This window comes from Megascapheus bottae, chromosome 10, assembly GCF_031878675.1.
Source record: "Megascapheus bottae isolate mThoBot1 chromosome 10, mThoBot2.hap1, whole genome shotgun sequence".
Taxonomy (NCBI): Eukaryota; Metazoa; Chordata; class Mammalia; order Rodentia; family Geomyidae; genus Megascapheus; species Megascapheus bottae.
Window position 1 is genome coordinate 20,418,333 of NC_143518.1, and position 24,114 is coordinate 20,442,446.

The following is a 24,114-nucleotide window of genomic DNA, read 5'->3' on the forward strand; positions in this document are numbered from 1 at the left end:
CTACAAGAGCAGAGACAAAGTTACTCTTCCCCGTCACAAGATCTCAAAGCCATTCTCACACTCGCTGTGGGAGAAACAAAGTTGGAACAACACTGTTGAGAAAATGCCAAAGCCTTTGAACCAGAGCTTGTACTTGCATGACTCTGACCTAAGAAAACAATCAGTGATTTGGGTCAAGAGTTAAATAAAAGAGTAACCGTTGCCATTCTTTTCATAGTGCTGGAAGAGTTCTTCAACACTGGAGATAACTTCTATTCATTTCATTTTATGTGCTTTACTTTGTTAGTTCATGCCAGTACTAGGGCTTAAATTCAAATCCTTATGCTCTCACTTAGTTTTTTTTGCTCAAGGCTATGTGTGTCTACCACTTCAGCCACATTAGGTTTTTAATTAGGGTTGAGTTTTTCAGAGCTGACTTTATGCCTTGATCTTCAGATCTCAGCCTCCTCAATAGCTAGGATGACAGGTACTGGGGCTCCGCACTTACTTAATTTTTTAAGTGTTCAGCCACATAAAAACGTCTAAATAAAGCACGAAGCATCAAAGAATTTTTAAATTCAGGAAAGTAAAATGCTTATTTCAGCACACAAAACTGCATACACATATGATATTCAGGAAAAGTGAATGGAAAAAACATACACCATAGCATTAACAAGTTATCTCTGAGTAATAGGATTCAGGGTGATGTTCCTTTTTTGTCATTTTCTTTACTTTCCTAATTTTCTGCAAAAATCTTTTATCATCATCTAAGTCTGAGGGGAAAAAAAAAGTTAACTATAAACTTGAATGTTGTTCCCAGCTGCTCCATCTCTAGTCTTAATAGATTGGGGCTTCCTCCCATGAGGCTTCCTTTCCACTTTATCCCAATTTGCTTTAGTCTCTGGATCCAGTTGATAAACATATCAATAAAGAAACAAGCAGAGAAACAGGTGCTCACTGGGTATTCCTGACACAAGCTTCAAGGGCCTCAGAACACGCACAGCCCGGAGGGTCCTCAGGTCCACGTGGGTGTTGAAGTGCGTTCCTGCAGTGGCCAGGATGCTGCAGATGGAAGCACAGAAAAGTCAAGATTACTACAGCCCGCTGCCCCTCCTGCTCCACAGGGAGGCTGGGCCGCTGCAAACTCAGCCTGGAAAGCACACAAAGCTGGTGCCAGCTGTATGTGGGCGCACCTGAGCCTGGGTGAATCACCAGTGGTGTCGGATAGAATTAAATTTAGCCATCTGGGTTTTACTTTGCAAAGAAAGAAAAGTTATCATCATACCAGAACCTCAGTCCCAAATTGTGAAAAGAACAGCACAAGGTCCCCAGCCTACATCCTATAACTGTCCCTCTTCTTGATCCGTTTCTCTCCTATCAGCCTCTTGCCAAACTCCTCCTCCTCTTTCCAACCCAGCAGGCCCTCATATTATTTTTTTATTTCAAAATGTTTCCTAACCCTTCCTGTATTTCACCTCTTTGCACTAACTCCTCTGGATGAATGCTGAAAGAGTGACTCTCCCCTTTCCACACAGATACCTGGAATTGTTAGCAAGTTGAGTACACAGATGATCAAACTGAAAGGCAACTTCAGTGGTCATCCTACGTTATTATTATTTTTTTTTTGCCAGTCCTTGGCCTTGAACACAGGGCCTGAGCACTGTCCTTGGTCTTTCTCAAGGCTAGTGCTCATACCACTGGAGCCACAGCACCATTTCCAGCCTTTTTCAATATATGTAGTACCAAGGAATCGAACACGTCTTCTTGCATGCTAGGCAAGCACTCTTACCACTAGGCCAAACTCCAGGACCCCTACGTTATTATTTTTATAATTGCCTCAATCTACACTTTGGCCTGGATTAGAGTCTTTTACTACCATTTTTTCAGCTCCCACAGCTGAAACCACAAGTCGACACACATTCACAACACACACAAATTCTTAAGAATCCTATTAAATTGTACACATAAATGAGATAATTCATTACATTTATTTTCATGACAAGAAACATACTTTGGAAGAAGTAGACATATATTTGTGAAGGACTAAGAGTCAGAAGAAGCAAGTTAAGGTCATGATTCACTTGAGAACTGGGTTATGTGCCATGTGAGAGCTTCACTTTTCTCATTTACAAAATGAGATGTGCTAGATGTAGAAATAAAACATCATGGTATTGAATATTCAGAGTACTCTAAGATAGGCATGGAGGTGCATGATGATACATCTTAGCACTCAGAGGCAGAAAGACAATTCATTCTAAGCCAGCCTAGGCAACAGGGAAAGACTACCTTAAAAAAAAAAAAAGAGTATTCTACAAATGATGATAAGTACAATTGGCATTATTTCGGACACAAAGACTAATAACATCAATTTACTATTTTAAATTTGCTGGTTCTAATCTTCATTCTGTGAGATAACTTGTTTTGGTGGTTCTGGAATTTGAACTCATAGCTTAGTGTTTGCTAGGCAAATGTTTTCCCCTTGTGCCACATCCCTAGCCCTGTGAGATTGTTAAGGGGAGCAAAGACTGGCGCCATCTTGAATGTGCTAAGAGCTCCCCGCCCCATTGTGGAAGGCCAACAATGGTAAAGCAGCCCAGCCATCTTTGCCCTTCTAGGGAGGGGCAACATTATCCCTGCACCCCCACATCTACTTGGTTTGTGGAGGGGGGGCGGCTGCTTTGTGTGGAGACTGGCCAAATTCGCAGGCTGATTCCAACCAAGGTGACAGGTTAATTCAAACACTCTTCAGGATTGAGGAAGAAAGAAAATCTTAAGGGAAGGGAAAGCTAGAGGCAAGGTCCTGGGAGTGGTTTAGTTGGCTTTGGGGAACTGGGGAAGCAGGTAGGCTTGGGCCTAATCTGCATGCAGTTGGTAACATGGAAGTATCTCATGGCTGCATTGTATGTATATCATATTTTTGCTTCTGTCTTTTGTTATAATTACTTGTGTCCCCTTTCCCTTTTTGTGAGCTTTCCTGTTTCTCTGACATTTGCTCCTCCACTTGCATTTATTTCATATTTTCTTTCTTGCCTTGTCTCCATGATTTTGCTACTCCCTCTTTCCTATCATCTAATTCTCCTTTCCAACTCCCATATTTTCCTATTAATGCATGAGAACTCTTGGCCTTTGAATTTTTGCCTTTCTTCTTCAAACTTCCATATGCTGAGAAAATACTTGGTTAAGCTCAGGATTGAGGAGGAAATTTTCCTTTCCCTGTTTCTTCGTATAATATGAAAGAGCATCTCATGAGTATCTGGTATCCTAGGAAACAAACAGCAGAAGTTTCTGAGTATGGCTTGACTTTGCCCACCATCTTTGTGAAACACCAAGAAAGGGGAATCTCATACCTGGGCTGAGTGCTGCACACTTTGCATGTGTCAGAAGAAGCTCAACAAGGATCCTATTTCCTACTTTTCTCTATCACCCCACCAATCACTGAGATCAATTCACCTCTCTTCTCTTGACACACAAAAATTTTTCTTCCCACCCTTTTCAGTGCAGTTTCTATGTTTCTCCTTGTTTCTTTTTCTCTTTAGTTTTCTCTTACTTATTAGAAATTATCCCCCTCCCTTCTCCTGATGTCTTTCTTTGGCATTGGAAGATATAGTCAGACACAGTATCAGAAATTCTGCTCCCTATATGTCCCTACTTTTCAGAGGATGATGTAGGAATTTGGGTGAGGGATGATGGAGAAGACTTGGGAAACTTGTATGCTTCCTGAAGTTCTTCATAGGAAACAGGGTTTCTTTGTGTTTCTTCTTTAGAGATAATATGAGCATAAACTTATAGACAAGGCTGAAAGAAATCTGCACTGCTTATTTAAATAAGCTTCAGCCCAGTATGGATATTCTCTGTTTCTTTACCATTGTTCTGCAACCTGTCTGACTCTTGGTAGCATTGGAAGTGTACTATCATGGAAGTAGCCTGTGGGTTTCTGGCTAGCACCACTCCAACACACTCATTTCCATGATTACATTGTCCTAGATCTGCATTATTAGTACCTATTGATTGGTGTTTGCTTCCTAGAGCTATATAATCTGAAGTTTTTAGACAGTTCTCCTTTGAGGATTGAAGATATGTCAAACATGGAAGATACTTCAAATATCTTCTTTTATTCTTGAAAATTTTTAGAGGATCCACCAAAAATAATTAAATGAAATAAATCATTCTTGCTACCCTTTGACTATAATAGAAAGCTCAATTTTCTGATGACTCATTTCCCAGTGCTGGATATCTCCAAGTACTAGAGAAATTGTGAGGGATTAAAAGTGTTATCTTATTACGGGGTCAGGGGAAAGGGGTCCCACATCCCTCCAGGTGGGGATTCCACATCCCACCAGAGTCAACCAGGTGGAGACAGTCTTATTCGAAAAGGTGAATTTATTGGGGAAGTAGATAGTGAACTGACTGGCAGACTCAATCCTGAAGAGTGCCTATGCTATAAAAAAAAAAGCTAAATGAGACCATGTGGCCTCAGAACTGGTGTGCATGTGTGCACCCAGAAAACACACAAACACACACACAAGAAATAATACATTATCTTCTAGTACCACAAAGAGTACTGAAGTACACATCCTTTTACTTCAACCTTCAAATTGACATTTTGTGGTTAATAGAAAGCTAAAAGAAATGCTGATCAAAATCCACCAGGTAAACAGCCGTCCTCTTAGAGGTTACCCTGACCCTGAACAAATTCGCTACTTCTCTTCTGACAAGAGAAGCAAATCAGAGGTCTTTTAGCATTAAACCCAGGATCCTTGCCTCCTCAGCTCCAGAAATCAGAGAGAGAGTAGTCCCTCTTTAAGACTACCCATTCCCCTTCATGTACCAGAAGAGGGATCAGGTGTCTTCTTAGAATGCTATATCCAGAGTTCTTTGAAAAGTGCAGCAAAACCTTATCCCCATCCTCCAGCTTGTCTTCCTTTCCTTGCAATATCCGGAATCCAGAGCTGTTCAACACTCAACACTAGCCACATATGGTTCTCAGGATTGTAGAATGGAAATCTGATCTTCGGTAACCATCAGCATGAGTCCTCTTAACTTACTTCAAAGCCAGCTGCTAGTGATAGGAGCTACTAGCACCACTTCCTTAGTAATAAGCATGGCCTTGGTACCCAAGACATACCCTCAACTCAAAGATAGCAAATATCCTCCCCTGGGTGCAGATAGATACTACTCAACCATGGATGACACATCCATGAACCTACACTGAACCCATTGCACCATATAATTGGAGATCCAAACAGAGAGCACTTTAACCACACAAGTAAATTGTAAATTATTACTATTAGAAATCAACCAAATTACACTGGATATTTTGCTATTTCTTTTAAATAAGTTACTGAAAGTGTGATTTGATTTGGAAATCAATTCCTAAGACTTTATTTCATTTTGTTTTTTTAAAGGTCCTTATGTATTGAATTGTTCATAAAGAGACAAGGTAGGGGAAAAATATGAGGCTTTACTGCCCTTTTCCAAGAACTTAGGACATAACATTCTAAAAAGAAACCTTTTCTCTCTTCTGGGTATTTGAAGTAGGGGCAGTCCACTTTGCATTACACAACCCGAAAAACTACTACAGGTAATTATAGGTTTCTGATTTGGTGTTTGCTGTTGGTTCTGTTTTCTGCTTAGTTGTATGCATTACTCAAATGTGTATGGATACAAAATTGGGACATAGATTTTTCTTTTCACTTCTTTTCACTGACAAAAAATAATAGACAAGAAATCTAATATTTTTGGGAAGATAGGAAGGGTCAACTTGTCCTTTCAAGTAAGAAACATTTGTGACATCTGTAGGAGGGAACAAGTGGCTCTGCTTCAACAAAAGTAAGGCAACTACTTCTGAAATTTAAAATGGAGTTTCCATTTAATGTCAGATGAATCTTAGCGGGTAGGGCCTATATATGCCTTTTTATCACAAGAAAAACCGTGGCCCCAAACTGATTACTTTCCTTCTCCAACAGATGAAAGCTCAACAATCAAACCATATTGTGACAAGAGGTTGTACTGACATTTGGGGACAGATAATTCTTGGCTGTGAGTGGGTGACCTTTGCATGATGGATTTTAACAGCATCCCTGGCCTGTAACAACTACATACCAACACTTCTATCAGCTGAGACAAAATGTCTCCAGATACTGTCAAATGTCCCTGGTGGAATGAGGGACATTGAGAAGTATCGCTGTAAGGACTCTAATCTGACTTCCTTCATGTAGGAGTAAGCTTAACAGGTGATCAAAGTTAATGGTAGGTGTTTACAGTTATGCAGACCTATATAGGGAGACAACGCATATAGCCCCTTTTAGTTGAAAATAAGAGGTTGCCAGAATTGCCTATGCCACAAGTTTTAACTCTGATGGACCACCAACATTGATGAAATACCTCTGTATCTTCTAAAAATCGCTTCCCAGGGGCACATCAAACTATATGTCAATGTGTGTTCAAAAAGAGCCTTAATCTAAAGAGGAGTTTCCACAAATAGTGCCAAATAACAAACACACAAAGGCTCGATTAAATGCTTAAAAAACAACCACAGAGGTCAGGCTTGATCCAATGGTTCTAGACTCCTTTTCTCTTTTCTGAGAAAGTCCATGATTATTCATTCAGAGCCAGCAGAGAGAAATGCTAAGAGATGGGAAGACATGCTATAATATCACGCAAGCCATATGCTGACAAAAACAAAAAGAAAGTGAAATCATTGGTTCACAGTTCACACAACCCATACCCATCTGGGTACTACTATCTCCATTTCATAAGTTTGAAAAAGAATTGTCTGGGCATCATGGCATACTTGTGCAACCCCAGATACTCAGGTGGTAATGATGGATCACGCTGGGGTCACCCTCAGCAAAAGTGTGAGACCCTATCTGAAACATAAACTAAAAGCAAAAGAACTAGGGGCATGGCACAGCTCAAGCAGTAGAGCTCTTGCCTTGTGAGTATGCGGCTCTAAGTGAATCCTCAGTATCACAAAGGAGGAGAATGAAAAGGAAATAAAAGAGGAGGAGGTGGTAGCAAAGGAGGAGGAAGGAGAGGAGGAAGAGGAGGAGGAGGAGGAGAAGGAAAAGAAAATGAAAACGAGAATGATTATGTCTCAGAAAGGATCACTGAGATCATAAACAGAGTCAAACTGAAGCATAGACCCAAAAATTGAGATTCCAAATTGGGAGTGTTTTAGGTAGCTGCAAAAGATATTAGCTAATATCTATGAATACATTCCAAAGGCACGTATATTTGACTCTGTTCCCCCTAGGACAACCACAGAGCTGCCTCTTTACAGAGCCTCATGGTGCCCAATGATTACAACACTGTGTGACTGGAACCAGAGCTGTGCTACAGAGAGTTGGCAAAGAAGGTGAATTGCTGCTGAGGGGAATCCTGGATTATAAGGGCTTGCTAGCATAAATATATGTTCGTTGTTTTTCTAGCAGTGGTGAGGGACTTCAGTTGAGCATCCACCCACACACTTGCCATTGTGATAGAGCTAGCCAGATACCCAGTAGCGCTGGGCTGTGGGAGAGGATCCAGGTAATAATCCACGTTGGGTCAAGCCTCCAGCACGAACCTTGATAGAATCCACTAATCAACTCCAGTGCCACACTCTAGAGACAGGTTATGTAGCCCCATCCACCCCACCCCCAGCATGACTATCTTCTGCTGGCACCCCTCCTTTTCTACCCATCCTCTTCCCTATGTATCTTCCCCTCAACTGCAGTGTTCCCAAGTGGCATTGCCGAACATGGTAGGTTCAGGAACAGGAATTCCCTTCCCTGGTGTGTTTAGATTTGGGGCAATCAGGTTAGGTTAAGCTGCTCTGAAGCAGCTGGAGCCATAAAACAGAAGACTCAGGAGTGACTGTCAGCCATGTTCTCTTTCATCTTCTCTCTCACAGGAGAGAGTTGCTCGGAGCAAGTTAGGCAAGAAGAAAAGAGCAGAGGTAAGAAGGAATGAAACCAGGGAGGAAGGAATTCCACAGGACCAGGACATGCAGCCTGCAAATTCCTGGGCCTGCCTATTTCCTGATCTTTCTGAAACATGATGGTTCTAAGAGCTGCCTCTTTTCTGAAAAGCAGCATCTTGTTCAAACTAGTCCGGTAGCTACCTGTTATTTTATCCCAATAATACCAACTGGAAATGAAGCCAATATGAAATTGGTAGGACTAGTTTAGTCACAACTACAGGAGACATATAAGGTAAAGAAGAAAAACTCAGAACCATGTGTTTGGCATGAAGTCAGTATGTTAGAGAACATATAAACTTTTTTTAACGTCACCATAAAAACTAAATTATTTCCGAAGATATTTGAAATAATGTTCTCTCTTTCATGTTGAAGAGACTAATAATTGTGTTTATCCATGATTCTTGAGAGCACCAGAGTTCTTTTGCCAAAGCACCAAACACCCTTGAATGTGGTTTAAGTACACAGAAAGGTGACCAAAGGACTCCTTCAAAGTAGGAAGGCAGTTTGGAAACAGCAACAACAACAACAACAACAAAAAAGCCCTAAATAATAAAATTCTATCTTCACAGCATTGTAGGATGGCTACTCTTTGTGGGTTGTCTGGGAAGTATCTAACATGAAGAACCTTCTTAACTTTTTAAAACCTTTTTTTTTTGGACAGAATTGATTTGTCTTTATTAACTGGTTTTTACTTATACAATAACAAAGCTATACATATTGTATTTTTTTCATATATTTTTTATTGTAATTAATAGAAGAGTTACATGATATTTGCCAGATAGATGGTGCATTAATTCCCATACATTGATACCCTTTCACATGTCTTGGTCCCCATTTCCCTCCCCCCCTTTTTTAAAAAAATTATTGTAAAGATGATGTACAAAAGGGTTAAAGTTACATAAGCCAGGTAATAAGTACATTTCTTTTTGAATCGTGTCACCTCCTCCCTAATTTCTTTCCTACTTTTCCCCCTCCCACCTTCCCACTCCCCTCCCACCCAAATTATATGTAGTTCATTTACAACATTGTGTATTGCTGAATTGGTTCACCCTTTCTCCCGCCATTCTGTGCTTCCCTTTTCCTCCCCAAATCAGATGAACTTATATACAAGACAAAGGGCATAGAAATAAACTACCACAACAGAAGGGAATGAATAACAGGAAAAAAGGAAAGAAAGGAAAAACAGAAGGGTAAAACAATAAAATAAAAAGCCTCATGCTTCCATTTCTTGAAGTTCATTTTCATACGTATCATCTTATATGATTACGTGCACATAGTTTTCTTAAGTCAATGCCACTCAAAATAAACTCATAAATTTTAGGAAAAGTATCGTTTGTCCATTGTTCACTCTACTTTCCATGCCTACAGGAGAGATTTGTGTGACAGGCGTGTGCCATCGTTCTTTTAGCATGACAAGTATTAAAAAAAAAACCTAGATGATTTCCCATACTTGCATAGAAGACAAACCTATAATTACAGGTTTGATGAAGAGGCAACCTATAGTTGTTAGAAAATATCAACTGTCAGATGAACCCAAGCCATTTGTCAAAGAAAACAAATTGCTTTTTACCTTTTAGAGCCATTAAACCAAAATTCATTCCATTGCTTCTGAGTCATATCACTACTTATACTGCCTATTTAGAATAAAAAAATACAAGCAATTTTAATAATTAAAACAAATGGTACTCATATACAGGGACTATTTGGTATGCAAATGCATTTGATAGTGATATGTAAGCATAGGAAAAAGGGTCTAAATGGCCCTATGATTGTGAATAAATAAAATGCCAGTTCCTTAAACAGATGCAGAGGTTATACTCATAACAAGGAAATTAAGTGGCATGGTCATTTTCTCAGAGAAGACTTTTAAAGACTATCTCTTTCTATTAATATGGAACAATCCAATACATTTATTAATCATGGAGTCTAGGCAAAGAGATTACTGCCCCCTCACTGAAATGCTGGCACCCAGTGTCCAAGTTTAACTTAATGGCAATGATCTTTCTCTTCAGCTCTGAAGTTATTTTTACCTTGCCAGCTATGCAAATTACCTCCTGGCCTCTGAGCATGAAAGAAATCAGGCTGAGATCCAGTTAATATTTTATGAAAAAATGAAAATACTGTAAATGGCCAACCATGACACTATGCTTCCTGGTTTCTGTAACATCCTGTTTAATCACAGCCATGAGAAACTTCTGTGATAAATGTACATCAAAAAAAAACAACAACCAAAAAACAAAACGGTGGGGGAGGTATTCATAAACTGCTTTGCTGAATGGCAACTCATTTGTATAACTACTTAAATATTTTTTTTTGGCCAATCCTGGGCTTGGGCTCAGGGTCTGAGCTTTGTCCTTGGGTTTTCTCAAGGCTAGAGCTCTACCACTTGTGCCACAGTACCACTTCTGGCATTTTTTCTATATTTGTGGTACCAAGGAATCAAACCGGGGTCTTTGTGCATGCTAGGCAAGCACTCTATCACTAGGCCAAACTCCCAGCCCAAGAAAATAAATTTTTAAAAAATCTCCTGGGCCTAATTTCTTCTGAGGGTTTTGATTTATTTTCTGAGGAGTCTCCATGCATGTAAAAAATTAACATCAATAAAGACAGGTTTTTTTTCTTGTTTTAAAACAAAAATAAGGTGCAGACAATAAGTAATGTAGAGCCACACCCACAATAAGTAATGAGCCAATAAGTAATGGCTCACATCCACAATCCTAGCTACTCGGGAGGCTGAGATCTGAGATCCCTGGTTCAAAGCCAGCTGGGGCACAAAAAGACCTTAAGGATCTTATCTCCAGTTAACAACCAGAAAACCGGAAGTGGCGCTATGGCACAAAGTGGTTGAGCATTAGCCTTGAGCAAAGAAAGAGCTCAGGGAGAAAGCCCATGGCCAACAACAGTAACAAAAAAGAAGTATGTAGATTGTATGATTACATTAAAAGGATCTATAGCCTGTTTTATTCATCCAACTGCCACCACTGGGAGGACGATAAATTCCAACAGTCATTTCATATGTTGTTGGAAAAGCATACAGAACGTTGAAGCTATTCCTTCTCTTCAGCTCAGTAGTTTTAGGAAACTGTTTAAAGTATACACTTTAAAATGAGGACAAGGTTTTATAAGCAGTGTTATACATATAATACTCACATATAATGTTAAACACTGTTATAAAACACTTGTATCTAAAATAGGATATTAAAGTGTTATCTATAAGAGTGAAACATTCTAATTTTTCTATTTTCTTATTCCATTTTCTATTTTAAATTATCTTTAAGTAGTTGTACAAAGAAGTTGCCATTTAAGACCATACTTTATGAATACAATACATCTTGATCAATGTCACCCCTTTTAACATTCTCACCCATCCTTCCCTTACTTATCCCCTTTGCTCATTCGTAACTTTGTAGGCTATACATTGAATCCTTGACTGGATTCTCCCTTTCTTCTCCTCTATCACTTTCCCCCTGACCCCATCCCATGCTTTTCAAGTATTCACTTCCTGGTGTTTATTTTGTTGCATTAGCCTTTCTAAGGAATTGCACTATTTGAATTCTCCTTTCAATGTACCATATTTCAGTTAATATATTTATATATCCTTGTATACCACTGAATATAATGACTTAGAAGTTTATAAACTAATTCTAGCTTACACTTATAAGGCAAAACATGCATTCTTTGTCTCTCTGGGCCTGACTTATCTGACTTACCCATATCATTCAACACCTCTGGCTGTAAAGGAAATGCAAATCAGAACAACACTGAGATTTTAGTTCACCTGAGTCAGAATGGCCATTATCACAAAAAAAAAAAAAACAAGCAAGAGCAGTGAGGTTATAATACTGGTACGGACGTGGCCAAAGGGAACCTGAATACACTATTGGTAAAAATGTAAACTTGTTCCACTATTCTGGGAAGCAGTATGGAAGTTTTTCAAGAAATTAAGCATAAAGCTACCTTATGATCCAACAATTCTACTCCAGAGATTACAAACTAGAATATAGTAAAGCCACCCACAAAAACATGTCCACTGAAGCACTACTCACCAAAGCCAAGGTATGGAATTGGCTGAGCTGCCCCTCCATAAACAAGCAGATCAAGAAAATGTGGTATATAGAATTTTTCTATTCTCTAAAGCCTTCCTGAAAATCACCTACAACTAAATAATAAAATAATTTTAATTAGAAAAGGCCCTAGTGCCTAATCCTACCTAATCGGGAGCCTGAGATAGAGAGGATCAAAGGTCCAGGACACCCCATGTAAAAAGTTAATGAGATTATCTCAAAAGACAAAGCTGAGTACAGTGGCATATGCTTATCCATCCCACTGAAAAGGTAAGAGTAAAGGTTAGGAAGATCACAGTCTAAGCCCACCTGGTAAAGACAGAAACCCTATCTTAAATAAACTGGAGCAAGAAAACAAGGGTTAGGGATTTGGCTCAAGTGGTAAAGACCTTGCTTAGCAAGTACAGATCCCTAAGTTTAAATCCCAGAACTGCCAAAAAACGAAATAATTAACCCTATTTAAAAATGTCCAACAGAAGTGAACAGCTGCTTCAATAATGAGCGATGAGGAGAGTAAGAAAGAAAGAAAAGAAAAACAACAAAAGATGTAACATTTCAATTATTAGGGAAAGAAAAATTAAAACCATAATATTATTCCTACATACCTCTTAGAAGGATAAAAGAAAAACAAAAGGCCTGACAATAACAAATGCGAATGAGAAAGCATTAGAAACTGCAAATCATATATTTCTGCTGGGAATTTTGGGAGAGACTTTGGCTACTCCTTATAAAGTTCTACACATTTAGCATTCCATCCATCAAAGAACAATTATTTATCCCAACTCTATCCATAATTATCCAGAGTGAAAGGAGCCCAAATAGTCTCTCAACTGGCAAATAAACAAACTGACAGCAATAAACAATCATGTACAAATTTCAAAAGCTCTCCCCTAAATGCAAGAGTCAGAACCAGAAGGTACTGTACAGATTCTATTTACCTGGAATTCTAGAAAAGGCAAGTTCTCTGATGACAAACAGATCTGTAACTGTTAGAGGATAGGGACTGAGGGAATTCTGAGGGTGACAGAAATGCTCCATATCCTGATAAGGCTCCTAGCTAGTCAACCATACACATTTTTCAAAATGCACAGTTTTATTTCTAAAAATGACTAATTTTATTTACATGTACTTACACCCAGTAAGCCTGACTTCAAAAAAAGGATTGATCATTGGTTTGTTTGTAATTGTGATAAAATACACAGAATATAAAATGTACCATTTTTACCATTTAGGGGGTAGCATATGGCACTGTGTACATTCACAGAAATACTGCATCATCCCTGGCTGAAACTCTACATCCACTAAACACTAAATCTCCTCTTCCACCACAGCAAAACTCTCTCCTTCACTTCCTGTCTCTGAACTTATCTATTGGAACAACATAGTTTTTCCTGTCTGTCTGCTTTACTGCACTCAGCACAATGTCTTCAAGATTTATACATGTTTCTGCATACGTTAGGATTTCCTTTCTTTTATAAGGTTGAATAATATATTTCATTGTATTATATATTATATTTATTAATTCATCCCTCTGTCAATGGCAAATCTATTGAGTTGCTTCCACTTTTTTTGGACATTGTGACAAAGACTGCTGGGAATATGGATGTGCAAATCTGTTCAAGGCTTTGCTTTTAATTCTTTGGAGCATATACATAAAAGTGGAATTGTTGAATCTTATGTTAATTTTATGTTTAATTTCTTGAGGAGTTGCTATGCCATACCCCACAGAGTCTCCTTAGTGTATGAACAATAGAGAAATGATTGAGTAAAGTATAGTGCACTCAATTGAATATTATGTATCCTCTAAAATGCTACAGAACTTTTGATACCATGAAAGAAGTATAATTTCAAGGAGAAAACATTTCATCTACAGTATCAATTCCATAATGTGAAATGACGAAAAAAACTAAAAGGAAATATACCAAAAATGGTAACAGCAATTATCTTTATGATGATTATAATCTTAATAGATTATTATCTATACAGAAATGCTCACCCGCCCCCTCTTTCAGTTATATTTTCCAAGGTTTTAGTTACTTACACTCTAAAAATATTAAATGGAAAAACCCAGAGATAAACAATTCATTAATTTTCAACTGCATACTGTTCTCACAAGCATGATGAAATTTCAAGCCATTCTATTCTCTCCCATCCAGAACATAAATCATTCCTTTGTCAAAGATATCTGCTCTATATAAACTACTTGTTAGTCACTTAGGAACTGTCTGTTATCAGACAGGCTATTGTAGTATTGCCATGCTTGTCTTCAGGCAGTCCCTATTTTACTTAACAACAGCCCCAAAGCATCTCCGAATTCTCTTGGTGTCAAGGAGTTAGCCATAAAGTGCTTCCTTTAAGTGATAAAAGTAAAAAGAAATAAGAGAGGTTGTACTCACATATCTTTGATTACAGCATATTGTTAGAATGTTTCTAGATCACTAGTTATTGTTTTTCCTCTCCTTCTGTGCCTAATTTGTACATTAAATTTTATCATCAGTCTGTATGCATAAGATAAAACATTATACAAATAGTAGTATGGTACTACCTCTGGTTTCAGTATCTAGTAGAGAACTTGAACATATTTCAAATAGATAAGGGTTGACTATTGTTTTCTTTATGCCTATCTACATTTTCCAAATTTTTCTTAAGAAAAATATACTCCTATAATCAGAATGTATACATATAGTTCATATATGTGTATATATATTATATATAGAGAGAAACTATCACACACACACACACAGCACATCCAGGCTCTACAAGTCTCTACAAGTCACAGCCCACGCTTGAACTTGGAGTGATATACCCCAACTCTCTTTTCATGCAGCTTCAGGACTGTCCTTTCCAGGCATTCCAAAACAAGTGTTACTTCCTCCTGTGATTATCATCTTTTACCAGTGTGCATCCTAATCCTCTCTTATTTCTTATTCCTTGAACTCACTGTTTAGACAGAAGTCCAACCTTTTATTTCTTCAAAGGTAGTGCCAAGTTCAAACCCCCTGCAGAGGCAGCCCAATCAGAGCTGAGTTTAAAAGTGAGTCATGCTGAATCCTGTCTACTGGTTTCTGGTCACAGCAGGCCAGAGCTTATACCCCTTTGGGCTGCCCTTTCCTTCCTGTAATGTACCCCACCCACTCATGTCCTTTTCCCACCAAGCATTATGAAGCCAGCTCTGTGCATTCTCAGGAGCAGAAAGAACCAACGATGAAATTCAACAAGCAGGATAACATGAGCACGGCTATACTTTTGGAAGGCGGCCTGGGGTGGCTGAGAGAGTGGACAAGAAGGAAAAAATTCCTGCCCAAGGGGAACCAAGCAAGAAGAGTTTATGACAGGCCTGCTGTGAGGAAACAAGATTCTGAGCTTGGAGTCAGCCAATAGTGTAAAAAGGAAGTTGGTTATCTCCATCTTCCCAGAATGCTCAGCACCCAGAGAACATGCTTGTGCCACATGCTGGCAAAATGTCTGAAGCTGTCAGAAAGAACGAGGCAACCCAGGATAACAAAGGGCAACCTCAATAAAGTTAGTGTGATGTCATTTTTCAAAGGGAAAACCAGGGCTAGACAGGAAAATCAGAAGATGCTCCTGAGTCAACCTCGAGTCTGCGTACTCACCAGCCCCAGTGATCTGTCCATTCCTGTCTTTTGCTCCTCTCTCTGCCTCTTGGGGCAACCTCAAGGCTGCAGACTCTTCCTGCTAGTTAGTGTTCCTTGCTTGGGAACAGCAGACTGAAACTTCCAGGAGCCAGTAACCAGGGTCAGAGGCAGAAGGTGAATAGAGATGCTGATCCTGCCCACTTCCTGAGGTGATGCCAACTGCACTACCCCAGTCCTCACCTAGGCCCCTTCCCTAGCAGCCACAGAGGGACCCATGGCGGCTGCCTGTTGTGATCCCATGTGATTTCCATGCCTGCTGATCTCACCTTCTCTGACACACTTTAAAAGAATAGGAAGGGTTCTAAAAATTCTGTGTGAACTGCAAGAAAGGCTGTGAACTAGCAAATTACCCCTTCGTTCTCCTTCCAAACCTGCGTTTTACACTTCTTTGTAGCAGCAGAAGCTGCTGCACAAAACACATTTTGGTCTTGACTCTAGTAATTAGGAAGCTGAGCTCCTCAGCATCAAATGCTTTAGTATTTCATTAACTCCATATGACCGCGCAGCCCGCTGCCTCAACTTCATCCTCCCAGCCCCAACACATGGCCGGAAGCCAAGCACCCTCCAAGCCAGTGCACTGAAGTAGACCCTTAGTTCAGGATGACCCTTCCATGACCCTTGTGGAGGTTTCTTCATGGGGCGTGAACTCAGGACCTGAGTGCTGTTACCACTTGAGTCACAGCCCCATTTCCAGCTTTTTCTATGTATGTGGTACGGAGGAATCGAGTCCAGGTCTTCATGCGTGCTAGGCAAGCAGTCTGCAATAGGCCAAACTCCCGGCCCAACTTTGTGGAGGTTTGAAAAGGAACATAGTCTCAGGTCAGTGGTCAGAGGGGTTCTCTGGTCATTCTGTGCAGAGGTGATGAACTTACCTGCTCCACTCCTACCTTCTCCCTGCACAGGTTCCTGCGAACTTTCTGAGTCTTTTTCAATAGTTAAGAACTACTGTAATTATGAAGGAATCCCTTTTTTAAAAGTAAGTTTTGCTTCCTTATTTTTATTCTGGTTTTAGGGGCGGCTATGGTCAAGATACAAGAAGGATAGCGTAATCTCTCAGGAGTATCCAAGAAGGAAAATGTGTGAGTTGACTCTGTGGAGTCAGAGCCCTGCATTAAACTGACTTCATTCTTTCTACCTCAGAAGAAAAAAAGCATGTCAATGCTGCATTGCAACATATCCAATAAGAAGACCCCCAGGACTATGGTCTGTGCTCATATATATCAGAAACTCCATGGTGCACCCCTAGGACTGTACCCCTTCCCTCTGGTGGCATCCACAGGGCCAAAGGAGGATAGACATGGGGTCAGCCTCACTTGATGCAGGCTGGAGACTAAGCTCACGTGGGCCCTTCTAAAATGGCTTGCTGATCTGCACCTAAATTTCCACCCATCTCAGAGCATTCATTTCTAAAGACTACATTTAAAGAGCAAAGATTTAAGGAGGTTCTTTGCACTTTTTCTTTCCTCAGAGTTTAAGAAAGGGTACATGCAGTGCAGACAGACAGGAGACACAGATTGAGTAGAAAAGAATTCTTCCTTCCTTTCACTTATTCATTCACTCCTGTAAGCACATATGCTTACATTATATTAACACTAACATATTCCGTTTCTTGTCTCCTGACAGTGTGTAATCGAGCAGATCGTATCTTTCAAGAACCAAGCCCAGCAGTGAATGACAGTCGTTCCTCCCTGTCTGCACTATGCATGTCCCTTGCCTAACCCTTCAGGACTTAGTTTTCCCAATGAGAAAAACAGAGCTACTGGAGCCAGTGAATACAGCTTGTTGTCAATGTGTGCATTGCTTCCTCCCTCCCACTGTCATCGCAGACGACACTGCAGGTGACACCACACTAGCCAACTAAGGCTAGGGAAGGGTAGAAGACAAAGAAGGCCATGTGAATCAATGAACAGTGTCCTTCCCTCCAGATTCCATGGGGCTTGCTCTTTTGAGGGTCTTTACTCATGGGAAACAGGCAAGTTAGTTGCACTGGACATGGGAGAACTCTGAAAGGACAGTCCTCCTTGAGCCTGCAAATCCCACTCTTCCTCCTCCAGACAACTTAGAGGAACAGCTGGCTGACCCTTCATATTCAGCCAGTCCTCTGAGGTCTTACAAATATAAAAAACAAGCCTGAGAAGGATAAGACAAATTCTGTTAAGAGACAAGTGAACACCAGAGCAGACCAGAGACAATGTAAGGAAAAGCATCTGACAATCTAAACTAATAATGACTCCCATGTGTCTGCATGTGAAGTCTAAGAACCACTTGTACATACCCATTCTTACCTATGAGAATTCACCTATTTTCCTAGTCCCCATTCCCACATATTCTGCACAGGAATTTTTGTTCTCCTATTCAAGAGGAGGAAGGAAGCCAAAGCACAAGGAAGTTAATGGTTTGAAGTTGGCTTCCTAGAAGAAAAAAATACAGCAGAAGTGGGCTTGTACCCCAGTCGCCTACTTTCAAAGTCAACACTCATTTCAATCCAGCATTAATAGAACATCCAAACTGCCAATTTGGGAGAGACTAGGATTAAAAATAGACACTTTGGAAACCAGTGTCAATGTCTTCATTTAAAAAAATAAATTGTTCTAGAATGGTAACCAGTGAGCTCATTATCAGTCCCAAAAGAATTCAGTGATTGAGCAGAGTTTGAGAGTAATAACAGAGCAAGATGGACACGCTTAGCTCAGTGCCTAGCATGGGGAAAAGCAATTACTTGGTACATGTGAAGCCAGGCTAACTTTGTTTCTGTCTTTCAAAAAAATTATCTTTAAATAGTTGTACTAAAAGAGCTGCCATTTAACTAAAAAGTTATTTTTATTATTATTAAGGTATTTGGAATGCTATTTTGATTAAAATTACGAATTACAATGCCTTGTAGAACTTAAAAATGAGCCATTTTTCCAAAACTTTTTTATCTTTAAGTAGTTGTACAAAGGAGTTGCCATTCCACAATGTAGTATATGAATACAATAAATTTTGATCAGTATCATCTCTTTCATCATTTTCCCCTAGTCCTCCCCAACCCACCTCTTCAATCAGTTTTAATTTCATGCATTATGCATTAAATTTTCTTTTATTCAATAGGATTGTGGGCAAATCAATTCTTAACTTCTGTTATCACTAGATTTCAGCAAGCAGCTTGACAAAATCTTTTATGCTACACTGTCCTAATGGAAGAATGTCACTCTGTCAGTTTCTGTCACTTGCAAATTCTCCAAAATGTCATTGACCATGAATAAAACACTACATTCAAATACTGACTTTGCTATTTAGAGCCTGTGTGACTTCAACTAGTTACCTAATCTCTCTGTGGATCTACTTCCTCAATAATGAGTAAAATGTTAACAATAGCAACCATCTCAGAAGACCAATGGTTGACAGACAGATAAGTATGAAACCAAGTGTTGTATGGGTATAAAACCAGCACACAGTAGCTGTCAGTGCTATTGTAATTTCAACCTACAGGAAGGCCTCCAGAGTTGTGCCACTGAGTTCTGCCACTATTTTTGTCATTTCAGTAACTTTACCAACAGCTTAAATGAAATAGCAAAAATGACTAAAGTAGAGAACAGTGCCAGGTATTCCTATATAAATGATATAGGAATGACAAGGCAGCAAAAGCATTACACCATCAGGATGCTGAATGTTGAGGATCCAGGTTTGAACACAGCTGGGGCAGAAAGTAATATGAGACACTTGCCTCCAGTTGACCAGCAAAAGCCAGAAGTGGAAAAGCCAGAAGTGTGACTCAAATGGTAAGGCACCCAATTTGAGCAAAAGAGTCAAGTGAGAGTGAGAGGTCCTGAATTCAAGCCCTAATACCAGCACAAGGAAAATAAAAAAAAAAACACCTCAATCAGCCAATGGTGTTATTGGAGATCACAAATCAACCTCAGACTATGCACAAACCCTGCTGTAATCTACAGAGCTGGACCTGTTTTAGTGTCCATACTGGGTATCATGTTTTAAAAGTAATACTGAGAAACTTAGGCGGGAAGAGATGACAGGGACAGCAAATGATGTAAGATGAAAATTAGTTGAGAAAAGGATAAATACTTTGCTTGGTGGCAAGTAACTACCACAAAATCTTGTTTATTGCACAGTTTTCTCATTGTGTAATCAAGTCAGAAGAGACCAGATTTTGCTACACGGATGGAAAGAATGTGTGTTTTGCCTTGTAATGAGTTTTCCATCACAAGGGGAGTCTGAGCAGGGGTTTGATGGACAGCTGTTAAGGATGTTGATGACTTTGATGATCTTAGAAGCTTTCTTCAGTTCTCAGGGTCTACCAGTTCAACCTCTCTCTCCTGCATGGAGTTCTCTTCTGCACACTCCTTCTCCCACTAAGGATACTAGGAAGACCAATCCCATGAACACCTTCTAGAATTGTGAGATGTTAGCAATTCTCAGAGCTGAATATTCAATGATGAAAGAAGAATCCCGAAAGAACTGCCAGGGCATCAGGACCCTACGCTCCAGGGACCTCAGTCTTACAGGCCAAATGCTGCATCACTGCCTCCCCCAACCGCCCACATCACCATAGCAACCACCAGGGCTGCCTGCAAAGGCAAGGCTCTTGGATTCAAGCAGGGGGAGGCCCAGTTTTTCCTGCAATTTCCTGAAGAAGTAGGCCCTGAGGGGATACTGGTAGGAGTGAAAAGGGAGAGTTTATCCTGTCATTCCACAACAGGATGCCCTAAGGCCACCTCAAGATGTAGTCAGCCCAGTCCATAACTTGACCTTGGCTTTCTTTCACTCTAACTAAAACAATAGGAGCCACTGGGGAATTTCATTATTTTTAGAAGCACCAAGCATGATCACTTAGCAACCTAAATGTCCCATTTGTCCCCACCCCTCCAAAAGCTAAGAGAAACAAATACAGTATTGAGGACTCTGGTGTTGGGCTCTGATACAAAATGAAAATGTAATAATACTACTTTCTATTTTTGTAGAAATAACATTTGCATTACATGGAGCTCCAAGAGTCTTGCTAAAATTAAGGTGCTCGATCCTTCCTACTCAGCTTGCGCCCCCTCTCAGTACAATACTCCCAAGTAAGGGGTGACTGTTCCTTCCTGTGACAGAAGCCCTAAACCAGGACAAACTTTGCATATACACACACAGGGACTCTAGACAGAGCAGCAAGAATTCCATCCTCTGCCTTCTACAAAGAGTTGACACTTATTTCCAGCAAGAGAACAGAAAAGGGTCAGGGCTTCTCAGACCAATGCAGCAGTACTAAGTTTCCTGACTGCCAATGACCCTAAGAACCATTCCATTCTGGACACATTCTCTTTCTCTCTTCATTTTCCTACTGATAGTCTCCACCAATCTGCTTCTTCACGCTCTGACAACTCCCTGTCAACCCTCATCCCAGGTTACGCAAGGATCTCTTGGAGCCTGTCTTTGTGCTCTATTCACTCTGTCCACTTTCTTAGGACAATCTGGCTTTTGTTCTATAATTTCACCTATCACTCTATGTTAAGGAATTCCAGGGGTCCATACACTCCTGTTCTGAGCCTCAGGCCTACTATAAAACTGCTACCCAGAGGCCCAAAAGGCATATATAATATGCAAAGCTAAAAATCTTCTTGGCCTCCACTCCATGTCAGACTGTTTCTTAACCAGAGTGTTTAGCACCTCATTGGCATGGTTGATTTGATCCATGCCTCAGCCTCAAGATTTAAAATCCTTAAAGTAGCTTTTTTATCTGTCTACTCGTCTCTCACCTTGCTGAATCAGTCCAGGTCACAACTCTCATTTTTTTCCTAATAAATAAAGCCTTTAAGAGGCAGTCTCTTAATTGGACCTCCTCGTGCCAGGCTCATCTATTCCTCCCTAGTTCTACGGCACACACATGCATATATACATATATACATATATATATACATACATATACACATATACACACACACACCATGACCACCACCACCACCACCAACAAGCACAACCCAACCTTCTGAGAGTTGGGCAGTCCACCTCCTCAAGGATTCTATCATTCTCTCTTTAATCCCTTAAATTGCCATTATAAATAAAATTCAACTGTGCTCTCAGGGCAGAAAAAAGGCCATATTTAGCACTATCTGACACCACTTCTACTCACGGTCTCTATGTTCCAGCCCCTAAACTCTAACATACTAACCATTGTGCCCATGTGGATTTCTTATTTTTTCTTTAGCTCACAAGCAATTTCTGAAGGAGGGGTCTATCCATTGCTTGTGCATGAGATAGATACCCAAGGGTGACCCCACTTTCTCATCCTTTTCCAATACTTCTATAAAGAAAGAGATCAGGAGATTGAAAGTAGTCCAGAAGTAAGCTGGTAGATATACCTCTACCTACCTTGCTGACTTACGATATGGTTTGGGCCTTTTCTCAGTCTCGTATATTTTTCTCCTGAAGAGACAGGGAAGGCTTTCCCCCACTCTTCTCTAGCCCCTTCATTACTCTCTCTTTTCCCATTTTGATCCATTTATTTCTGTTTCTTCCTTAATTCCCTCAGAACCTTGTTCAACAACCCAGTTGGGTGATATTTCCCCTGAAGAATCTGACAGAGCTGTAGAAAATCTTATGAAAGACCCAGAGCTCATCCTGCTCTTCCTGAGCCCATTCCAGGACCATCCTATGGTCCAGGCTGCTTTCCTTTTGGCAGACCTGATTATTTGTAAAGTGGAATTAGACTTTCCAGATCTCCAAGACTTGGAATCAATGAAAAATGATTCCCCTTGTTGTCTGGCTTTTTCTCCCTGCTCCTCCTGAACATTCTTATCCTTCCCAGATCATTTCATTCTGAGGGCTTAGAAAATACTGCTGTGACTTGTCACCTTGGACTTGCTTTATCCTCTGTACCACAGAGTAAACAATAAAAATGTCATCTCTTCATTTTCTGGGCTGATAGGAAAAGAAGCCTAGCCAACTAAATACGATGGATAAGACCAAAATGATTTATTGTATATTCGGCTCTGAGATGTGGCTAGAGACATACCCAGACACATCATCTGGAAATCATCCCAAACCCTCCTCATCTGGCCCAATTCCCAGTCTGGGGTTTGGCCACAGCATGGAAGGAGGCCTGGAGTGTGTGGATATACCACATATAAATAAGATATTTTTAACTGTGTTATTATGTGTGATATTCAATTTAACAACTAAGTATTGAATTCATCCATGAGCAAGACACTAGGTGGCCAAAGAAGTCCATCATTCATACAAAGAAACTCAGAATCCAGGAGAAGACAGAAGCTGATTCATAATTACCCATATGATCTGGGCAATAAGAAGGATATTAAATGGTGTTATTGAGACAGAGCAGGAAATACACCTAATTCTAACCAGATGGCCCAGGATGGTATGAATGGGCAGGCCTTCATCAAAAGTAAACCTATAATATGAGGCTTGCCTGGAATCATCTTTGAAATTTGATGAATTACCAGGGAAATGGTGAGTTCTTCTCCATGCCAGGAACCGTGAGGGATGCTATGGGCTACAAAAGATATTTAAGACAGTTTTGACTTCTATGCATGAAGGAATTAGCAAACAAGACTGTGTTACCCTCTGATATAATAAAGGGCTTCACATGTAGAAGTGACGATAGATTAAGAACAGGCTATAATAATAAAGTGCTAATTGTGTGGCAAAAGTGATGAATAAGAATCCCTCCACACACATTATTTACTTCCAACCCACAGCCTTTGCTGTTGATGACATCTCAGTTAGATGTGGGTGTAGACACTTTCTGTCATCTTCAGGAGCACAGAAAAAAAAAGTACACTAGAAACTAGGGGGAAGAGGCAAGAAGGCCCTGCTGTGATCAAGAGGCAAGTTATTTCCCTTTGAAGGGCTTCCAGGGAGAGAACCTGGACTCAAAAATCTCCAAAGTCCTTCCAGATCAGCGAACTGTGGCTGTGATGCAAAGGGACCAGCTTATGTCACAGTGGAAAGCTTAGAGGAACAGAGACCAGAAAGATGCCCAGGAAATGAGTAAGGAGGATTAGATAAGGGATTTCAGAAGCTGGGGCATGACAGAGTAATATGGATACTTGTATGAGAGCAGAACCAGGAGGGTGGTTATAAAGTTCAGGCTAGGGATTTGGGCAGCTAGAGGAAGTATCACAATTAAGGACCACATCACAGGCCATCAAGATGGAGGCGGGTCTGAGGGAACAGGAAATGGCAAGCCATTCCAGGTTCCCAGTTGAGGATTCACTCACCGTAGTGAGGAGACTCTCACTTTCGGGATAGTCTCACGAAAATCAATACACAGAAACTAAGGAGGAAGGCAAGATGTCAGCCCACAAATGACAAAACCATACAAGTGATGAGATTTTGAAGATGGTGGTAGTTGCCAAAAGATGCTGAAGGGAAGAATAGTTGGTATGAAAATAGGCAGGTATGAAAGACACAGAAAAAATGAGTCTCTCTACCTCAACCGCACTGACTCTGGTTA

General features: G+C 40.2%; 1 protein-coding gene across 1 annotated transcript in view; it reads right to left on the reverse strand.

The window, feature by feature from the left end:
* Cacna1e (calcium voltage-gated channel subunit alpha1 E) overlaps window positions 1-24,114 on the reverse strand; it is a 446,101-nt gene that overhangs the window by 209,406 nt on the left and 212,581 nt on the right. Inside the window, exon 6 of the mRNA XM_090340308.1 lies at window positions 938-1,041. Coding sequence (XP_090196434.1) covers window positions 938-1,041 — 104 coding nt within the window. The remainder of the gene's footprint in view (window positions 1-937; window positions 1,042-24,114) is intronic.